Source organism: Pantherophis guttatus, chromosome 10 (assembly GCF_059756535.1).
Source record: "Pantherophis guttatus breed Tessera chromosome 10, ASM5975653v1, whole genome shotgun sequence".
Taxonomy (NCBI): Eukaryota; Metazoa; Chordata; class Lepidosauria; order Squamata; family Colubridae; genus Pantherophis; species Pantherophis guttatus.
The window spans coordinates 3,930,926-3,940,398 of NC_142072.1; the positions used below are offsets into that span (position 1 = coordinate 3,930,926).

A 9,473-nucleotide genomic window follows, 5' to 3' on the forward strand; every position below is an offset into this window, starting at 1 on the left:
ACTAGTATCTATCTCTTCCCACTTATGACTATAACCATGTTGCTTGCGTCTTTCAATTTATATTGTTTTTATTTATTTCTTAAGTACGATTTGATAGCTTATTAGTAACCTTGAATATCACTAAGTGTTGTATCTTTTTATTCTTGATGAATGTATTTTATTCTCCTTATGTACACCTAAGACACCTAAAACAAATTCCTTGTGTGTCCAATCACACTTGGCCAATAAAGAATTCTATTCTATTCTATTCTATTCTATTCTATTCTATTCTATTCTATTCTATTCTATTCTATTCTATTCTATTCTATTCTATTCTATTCTATTCCAGTTTGTGAGTCTGCATTTCTTCCATGTCAGACTCTGCCATTCCTGCAGTTTTCAGGCCAAGGTTTTTGCTACAGGTTGTAAAGATGGAAAGGAGGCTTTTTAAAAAAATACCCCGTTCTGTTCTGGAATGGGAACAGGACACAGCACCTGCCATTAAATCTTTATTTCCCCTCTGCAAAAGTGTTCCTAGGTTGAGGTCCATACCCATCCCAAGCAGACAAAAAATGCCAAGTGACCAAGAGAGATTCATATCCAAAGTATATTTTATTGTTACAGATCAAAACACCAGTAAAGCTAAAGAAGGATGGTGGGTGACACATCTGGAATGCAAGATGTTACAGTGAGAAGGGGAAACGGGCATCAGGAATCGTTCCAGGATCTTCCTAGGAAGAATTCACAAGTGCAACACAGAACTTGGGTTAATACGAGACTGGGAAGGGGGAGAGATGGTTAAGAGGACCGAATGGCAGACTCTTCATTCAAGGGGACGATGGGGCTTGTGCAAAAAGAAGCATGAGGTTAGTGCAGTCTCTCCCCCCCCCCAAAAAAAACAATCTGGCGTGTTCCAGATGTGTCGGCTTGCAAGCCCAATGCTGGAGGACATCATGCCACACATCTGGAGGGCTCTCAGCCAGTTGGGAAGGTTAGGTTAATACATGGCTGGCCTATCAAGACCCATCTCAACCAAGAGGCCCTCAAGTTTGGTTTCCAAGGAGACAAATTAGGAGGGTTTGCTGAAGGCCATCTTATGCCTCCTGGTTGATCTCCTCCACCCCGGTCTCGGCTTGGATGCCCATGTCCTCCAAAAGAGGGTTGACCAACTGGCGGAGTTTGTCAACGGCTTGGTCAAAGGCGCTTTTCACCTCCTGAAGTTTCTCCTGGAACTGGTTCTGGAGCTCCTGAACGCGGCTGCTGAGCTGCTGGTGGACCATTTGGCTTTGCTCTCCGATGGCTTGTTGCAGGGCCTGGATTCTCTCCTGTCCCTTTTCGCGGATGTTGGAGACGTAGGGCTCCAGGTTCTGGCGGACGGAGCTGACTTTCTCGTCGGTGTTGGTTCTCAGCTCTTGGGCGTAGGTCCCCAGCTTCTGACGCAGTTCCTCGGCGTCCTTGGTGAGACGTTTCTTCAGCTTGCGCATCAAGAGGTTGAACTGGGACTTCACCGTGTCCACGTTGTGGTCGATCATCAGGCGGGTGTCTCGGCAATATTGGAGCAGCTTGCCCTTGGTCTCCTCCATGTCATTTCTCAACTTCCCGGTGAGGGTGGACACTTCGTTCGTCAGGCGGTCCTGTAGTTCTTGGGTATAGGGGCCAAATTTGGAACGCAGGTCATCCGTGTAGACTTCCACCTCAGCCATGGTGTCGGTGATAAGGCCACTGAGGAGACAAGAGAAGCCAAGGGGGTCAATTCCTCGGATGCATCATATTTACATAGCTATGTTCTTGGTCTAAGAGAGCCAGGTTGGTTTAGAAATGGTGAAGGACCAGGCTAGAAACTAGGAGGCCAAGAGTTCTAGTCCTGCCTGAGGCATGAAAGGCGGCTGGGGGCTTTGGGCCAATCACCAGGAGGTGGTGAATTCTAGTCACACCTTAGGCATGAAAGCCTTAGGCGTGTTGGGTGACTTTGGGCCAATCACTAGGAGACAGGAAGTTCTAGTCCCATTTTAGGCATGAAAGTCCACTGGGCGACTTTGGGTCAATCATTAGGCGACAGGAAGTTCTAGTCCCACTTTTGGCATGAAAGTCCACTGGGTGACTTTGTGCCAATCACCAGGAGACGGAGAGTTCTAGTCCCACCTTAGGCATGAAAGCTGGCTGGAAACCTTTGAACCAATCACCAGGAGGCAGGGAGTTCTAATCCCACCTTAGGCAGGAAAGCCCGCTGGGTGACTTTGCGCCAATCACCAGGAGACGGTGAGTTCTAGTCCCGCCTTAGCCATGAAAACCAGCTGGGTGGCTTTGGGCCAGTGCCCTTCCTTCTCAGCCCAGCCCACCTCTCAGGGTTGTTGTTGTTGTTGTTGTTGTGGAGAAACCAGGGAGAGGAAGGACTATCCGTTTTGTTTACTGCCTTGTGTTATTTATAAAAATAATAAAGGCGGGATAAAAAAATAACAAAAACACTCACTCCAGTTCCCTGTTGAGCTGCGAGGTCCTGATCTGGGCGGTGATGTCATCCGCCACGTTCGCGGCCTTGGTGACGTAACCCCAGAAGGCATTCACCATTTCCTCCCATTTGGATTTTGGCTCGTCTTGAAAGAAGGGGTTGGCCCAGGAGGCTGCATGCAAATAATGGGGAGGGGGGACGGGGGGACAAAAAGGAATAGATGTCTCGATTGGGACGTTTCGAACTCAGGACCCGCCGACCAGAAAGCACGCCCTTGGTCCTCTGTAGGACCAAGTAGTTGGACTAAGTAGTTTCTTGAGGAGGTGTCGGTACTCCAAGTACGATTGTCAACTTTGCAACGAATGCCACCGTCTTCCCTGATCTGGCGCCCTCTAGAAACGCTGCACCAGGTCCCATAATCCTGTAGCTATCGTGGCCACATTAGCTGGGCATTATGGGACCTGAACTCCAGCATATCTGGAAGGAATCAGCTCAGGGGAAAGGAAGGAAGGCTCAGATTAATCCATAGCAATCTATAGCAAGTGATAATTTGAGGGGACCTCGGTGTTCTCTGAGCTTGGTTATTTTCTTGGAGACGTTTCACGACCCAACTAGATAACCTCATCAGTGCTAAGACTAAATACCTCATTTCAACCCTGAGCTACAAATGTTCTCCTTTATTGGAACTTTCTTTGGCTGAAATTCTTCCTCCTCTTTCTCCTAAATCCAGCCCACCCCCTCCTGCCTAAGCACATTGGCCTTGTCAAACCTTTTCTTAATTTTTTATCCCTTCCCTCACCCCCCCTGCTCCTTTATCTTCACGATAACCCTGCAAGGTAGGCTAAAAGTTGAAATATAGCGAGCAGCCCAGGTTCTACTACACAAGCAGGGCAAGCCACAACAAGAAACTGCTTCCTGGTGTGTGTTTTTTCCCCTGTGGTTAACTACAGTGCCCTCCTGTCCTTATGCAGGATGCCCTCACTTATCTCAGAGCTTTGTTGTGGCAGGGAGTCCCAGAGGCTAGATGGGAGACAGGAAACAGACTGGAATTCAGGCCTGTGTCATTTACTGGAGTCTGATGAAATACTTAGTTCTTCAGTATTCAAGCATGACTCAAATTCTGTTTACCCCACACATCCCCAACCCGATTGACTTTGCTTGTCGGAAGCAAGATCACAAGTGGTGATCACATGACCCCAGGATGCTACAACAGACATAAGTACATGCCAGTTGCCAAGTGTCCGGATTTTGATCACGTGACTGCAGGGAGGCTGCGACGGTTCTAAGTGCGAGGACTCTTTTCATAAGTCTGTTTTTTTTTTCAGTGTTGTAAATCGAGGACTACCTAAACGCCATCTTTCATTTAAAAAAGGACGTCCTGCTATACGGCAATACACTCGTTCATTGACTTCCCACAAAATATGCACCAAGACAAATTCCTTGTGTGTCCAATCACACTTGGCCAATAAAAAAATTCTATTCTATTCTATTCTATTCTATTCTATTCTATTCTATTCTATTCTATTCTATTCTATTCTATTCTATTCTATTCTATTATTTTACTCTACTCTACTCTACTCTACTCTACTCTACTCTACTTACTCTACTCTACTCTACTCTACTCTATTCTATTCTACTATTCTATTCTACTCTACTCTACTCTACTCTACTCTACTCTACTCTACTCTACTCCTATTCTATTCTATTCTATTCTATTCTATTCTATTCTATTCTATTCTATTCTACTTATTCTACTCTACTCTACTCTACTCTACTCTACTCTACTCTACTCTACTCTATTCTACTTACTCTACTCTACTCTATTCTACTCTGTTCTGTTCTGTTCTACTATATTCGGCCATATCTGAGCCTAGTCTAGCATATTGTGGGAAGTCAAGTCCCTCTGGATCAAACCATACTTAGAAGAAGACAGAATAACAGAGAGTTGGAAGGGACCTTGTAGGTCATCTAGTCCAACCCCCTCCCCCCCCGCCCCAAGCAGGAGACCCTACACCATTTCGGACAGGTAGCAGTCCGGTCTCTTCTTGAAAACCTCGAGCGATGAAGCTCCCACAACTTCTGAACTCATTTTCTATTCCATTTTGGTTGGTTGTTCTCCCTATCAGAAAATTTCTCCTTATTTCTAAATTGAATCTCTCCTTGATGAGTTTCCATCCATTATTCCTTGTCTGGCCTTCGGGTGGTTTGGGAAATAAATTCAGCCAGTCCATCTTCCGATGTTTAGAGACAAAGACCCTTACGGAGACCCTCCTCCTGCCCAGAGACACCCCCCCCTCATTTTTACCTCCTGTTTAACTACGGAGGGCTGGAAGCTAATCAAGGAGAGAACCAACCTAGAACTAAGAAGAAATTTCCTCAGAATGAGAACAATTAAGAATTAACTCTAGGGTGCTCCATCACTGGAAGCTTTCAAGAAGAGACTGGACAGCCATTCGTCCGAACTGCTATAGGCTTCTCCTGCTCCAGGTTGGACTAGAAGACCTCCAAGGTCCTTTCCCGACTCGGTTATTCTCTTATTCAGTGTTGCCTGAGAACTCAGAGCTACCCTGCCACTGTCTATGGAAGCTCCACCTCTCTGCGAAGGAGAGGCATCGTCTACATGCCAACGGCATTCAAGGGAACCAAAACACGGTTTTTAAAAACAGACGGCTTACTTATTTTTCTATCTCCCCCCTCCTCCCTTCCTTCAAAGAACTGCACACCTCAATTTGGTTACTTACCACTCAGCAGCCCCACAGCGAAGAGTAGAGCGAAGAGTTTCATGGTGATGGATCGATCCCTTGGGTGGGGAAAAAAGAAAGAGAAGCACAACAGGTTAAGGGATGAATTTAGGGGAAATGAGAAGGAGAGATTTCTTTTCCACTCTCGCCCCCGCCCCCCAGAAATTTGGACCCTAAGACCTCTCCCCAAATTCCCCCAGATCCAGGCTCAGCTCTATTTTTATTCTGTCCTGTTATTCCGTTTTATTCTATGATAACCCAGAAATGACATTTCTGCACTGCTAGATTCAACAAGAATCTAGATTCATCCAAGAAACCCCATTAGATCCTAATTTCTGTTTGCTTCCTTCAAGGTTTCTGCATTTGCATTGCTATCACTGGCTAGAATTACCATCTGCCCTGGGTGGGGGGCGGTATTCAACCCCCACCCCTCACTCCTGTTTCTAACCCAGTTTGCAACCAGCCACCATCCCAGGGAAGGGGAAAAAATGATGCAAAGAGCCAAAAACAAGAACCCACCGAGTGGCCAATGAATTCTGCTAGATTTTCACCTCCCTTTCTGCCGACTCCCGGGAAGTTTGTCCTGGGAGCTCTTCTCCTCCGCAGACTTTTAAATAACCAGCTCAGCCTGGGGGGTGGGTGGGGGGTGGAGGAAAGGGGCGGCCCTGGCAGAGTTAGCAGCTGGAAGAACAACAACAAAAAAAGAAAGAAAAAAGTTTGCCATGGTGGCATTGGGGACAAAGTTTAATCTCCATCACCACTTGCACACGTTGGCTTAACCCTGACATCTCCAGGGTGAAAAAAAGAGGGAAAGAAATAACAGCTCTTTGCACAACTGGAAAAAGAGGCCGTTTCTTTGTGCACAGAACTCTTTGCACATCTGGAAAAGGAGGGAATTTTTTTGCACACCTGAGAAAGGAGGTTTTGTTTTGTTTTTTGCACATCAAGCTCTTTGCACAACTGGAAATGGAGGCATTTTATTCGCACACCAAGCGCTTGGCACACCTGAGAAAGGAGGCAGTTTCTTTGTGCACAGAGCTCTTTGCACATCTGGAAAAGGAGGGAATTTTTTTGCACACCTGAGAAAGGAGGTTTTGTTTTGTTTTGTTTTTTGCACATCAAGCTCTTTGCACAACTGGAAATGGAGGCACACCAAGCGCTTGGCACACCTGAGAAAGAAGGCAGTTTCTTTGCACATCTGCGAAAGGAGGCAGTTTCTTTGCACACCAAGCTCTTTGCCCGCCTGGGAAAGGTGTGCAAAGAAACTACTTCCGTTCCCAGGTGGCAACGAGCTCTGGTTCCTTTCCTAGGCGTGCAAAGAAACAGCCTTTTCCAGGTGTGGAAACCTGGAAAAGGAGGCAGCTTCTGAGATGTCAGGACACACACACAAATATACCTGGGCATATTTTCTTCTTATTCTACCTTGGGTGCGCTTGATTGTTATTTTATTTATTTGTATTTATTTCTTGTACGTGTATTTCTTCAGTTGGTACGCAACCTGACACCTGACTAAATACAAGCCAACAAAACTGAGAGCCAGTTTGGTCTGGTGGTGAAGGAAACCAGGCTCGAAACTGGGAGACTGTGAGTTCTAGTCCCACCTTAGCAATGAAATCCAGCTGGGTGACTTGGAGCCAATCACCAGGAGATAGCGAGTTCTAGTCCCACCTAATGCACAAAAGAAGGTTGGGTGACTTGGGGCCAATTACCAGGAGACTGTGAGTTCTAGTACCACCTTAGGTGTGAAAGGCGATTGGGTGACTTTGGGCCAATCACCAGGAGTTGGTGAGTTCTAGTCCTGTTTTAGGTCGGAAAGACATAGGGGTGACTTGGGGCCAGTCCTTCTCTCTCAACCCAACCCACCTCACAAGTTGTTGTTTTTGTGGGGAAAATAGGAGGAGGCAGGAAAAAATAAAATAAAATAAAATAAAATAAAATAAAATAAAATAAAATAATAAAATGAAATGGGCCACAATTAGGTTCAGAATTTCCTTTGCTAAGCCAGGTGATTGTTAGGTGAGACACACCTGATTTTACAACTTGTTTGTTGGAAGCCGCAATGATCAGTGATAACTCACTTTTTAAGTTCTGTTGTAATTTTGAACAGTCACTAAACAGAAAATGTGAATTTCAACTCCCAGAATTCCCCAGCCAGCGTGCTTTAAGCTGTGTGGACTTCAACTCCCAGAATTCCCCAGCCAGAAATCTTTCAGATGTGTGGACTTCCTGACTGGGGAATTGTGGGAGTTGAAGTCCACCCATCTTAAAGTTTGGAAAACAGTGGCATAGAACCCCAATGTGATTGTGTATCTGTGTGTGTTTTTAAGTTTAAATCTGAAAAAAAGAGAGAGAGAAGGGAGTGTGTGTGTGTGGTGGTGGGGGGGGACACGACATGCTGATTCTATCTGGCCCAATTGCCCAAGAAGACCGATTAGATTTTTAGTTGGTCAAAAGTTACTGTTGAACAGGAGGTCATCAAAAGCAGAATCTGGGTTTGGGCTGCCGAGAACCACACAGCCATTCGGAGTTTGTGACTCTGACTCACTGCCCAGAGCAGGGACTTTCTAAGATCTCTTCAGGCAGGCTGCCAAGTCGACACACAACTTCGCTTTGCAAAAAAAAAACAACCCAACAACACAATTGGCACACAGTTTCCCTTCAAGGCATCTCCTTCCACAAAATTCCTAATTGGGTTGATCATGGCAGAGAGGGACGAGGGCACCAATTTAGCTGAGGCCGGCCTTGTTTTATGTCCAGCTGTGCTTGACCGTTGCACTAACACACACTCACACACTCACAAACACACACTCGCATGCAAAACCTTCATTCCACGTGCGGTAACAAGCTCTGTGCTTTATCTAATGGCCAGCACTGAGGCTGAGCACCTGACTAGGTGGCTCAGTGGCTAAGACACTGAGCTCGTCGATCAAAAAATGGTCGGCGGTTCGAATCCCTAGTAGAGGCGTCCTGCGTGAGCAGGGGTTGGACTAGATGAGCTCCAAGGTCCCTTCCAACTCTGTTACTGTTAATCACTGAGATCTTTTTCTGGATATGCAGGAATTTTAAAGTTCTACATGAGGCATCATGAGACGACCGGGATAGGAGCTGCGTCCGTCGTCGTAAATACATGCCAACTACCTGAATTTTGATCATGTGGCACGGGGGTTATTGTAAGTGCGAGGATCGGTCATAGATCCCTTTTTTCAGTGCCATTTCAACAGTCACTGAGCGAATGGTTGCAAATCAAGAACTACCTATAAAACAGATTAGCTCCCTCATTGGAGGCTGAATTGATCCCAAAACAGCCTTATTTGCTCGAGTGCAAATTTGCACAAATGGGGATAATTCCTTCCATAGGATGGAGGTAAACCTCTGGTGCCAATCAAGTCATTTCAGATAGTCCTCAACTTATAACCATTCGTTTAGTGACCGTTTTAAAGTTGCAACGTCACCGGAAAAAAATGACTTACGACCCTTTTTCACATTTACGACCGTCGCAACATCTCCAGGGTCACCTAATCAAACTTCAAATGCTTGGCCACCGACTCATACTTATGACCGTTGCGGTGTTCCTGGGTCATTCGGTCCCCTTTTGCGACCTTCTGGCAAGCAAAGTCAATATTCACTTAACAATTATGGCGAGAAAGATCGTTAAAGTGGGGCTAACTCACCTGAGAACTCTCTTGCTTAGCCATGGAAATTTTGCACTCAATGATAGTCGTAAGTCGAGGACTACTTGCATAAAACAAGGCTATAGCAACTGCCTGCAAATTTGATAACTGGTTACTGTATACCATTTTTTTTTCTCTCTCTCTCCAGCCCTCGTTTTCCTGAGTGTCCGAGACTGTCAAATATACTAAAATAACATTTTTCTTTAGACCAGAAAAAAAAAAGTTATAGGGGGATTGTTTATAAGTGAGCGGGAACGAAAACAGCTTTGTTGTTGTCCTGCTGGCCAGAATTCTGTTTTTAAACGGGCGGCCGTACAAATCTTCTCAATAAAATAAATACAAATAAAAGATGTAAAGGCAAAGGCTTCCACAGCTGGCTTTCGAAAGGCTGGCAATAGCCCAGGCTGCTCAGCTCATTAAAATAAGTTTCATTCATCCATTTTGCGGCCATTAATTCAGCATCACAAGAGGGCTGTTTTAGAAATGTTCTCCCTCGGGGTAGAATTGCATCCGTCCAGCCTCTTGATGTTTCTGAAAACAATTTGCTTCTCAAACTTCAAACTTTGCCCTGAAGTAACCCTGGCTTAACACTGCAACCAAAGTTCAAGATGATTTGATTGGAGTTGATAGTGA

The 9,473-nt window shown here is 45.5% G+C and overlaps 1 protein-coding gene across 1 annotated transcript; it reads right to left on the reverse strand.

The window, feature by feature from the left end:
- Positions 1–572: 572 nt before the first annotated feature.
- On the reverse strand, positions 573–5,788 carry APOE (apolipoprotein E). The gene is made up of 4 exons (XM_034438034.2): positions 5,689–5,788; positions 5,170–5,228; positions 2,450–2,600; positions 573–1,701 (listed from the first exon to the last, which is right to left on the reverse strand). Exons 2-4 carry the CDS (start codon positions 5,210–5,212, stop codon positions 1,074–1,076), a joined length of 822 nt encoding a protein of 273 aa, XP_034293925.1. The 5' UTR covers positions 5,213–5,228; positions 5,689–5,788; the 3' UTR covers positions 573–1,073.
- Positions 5,789–9,473: the final 3,685 nt, after the last annotated feature.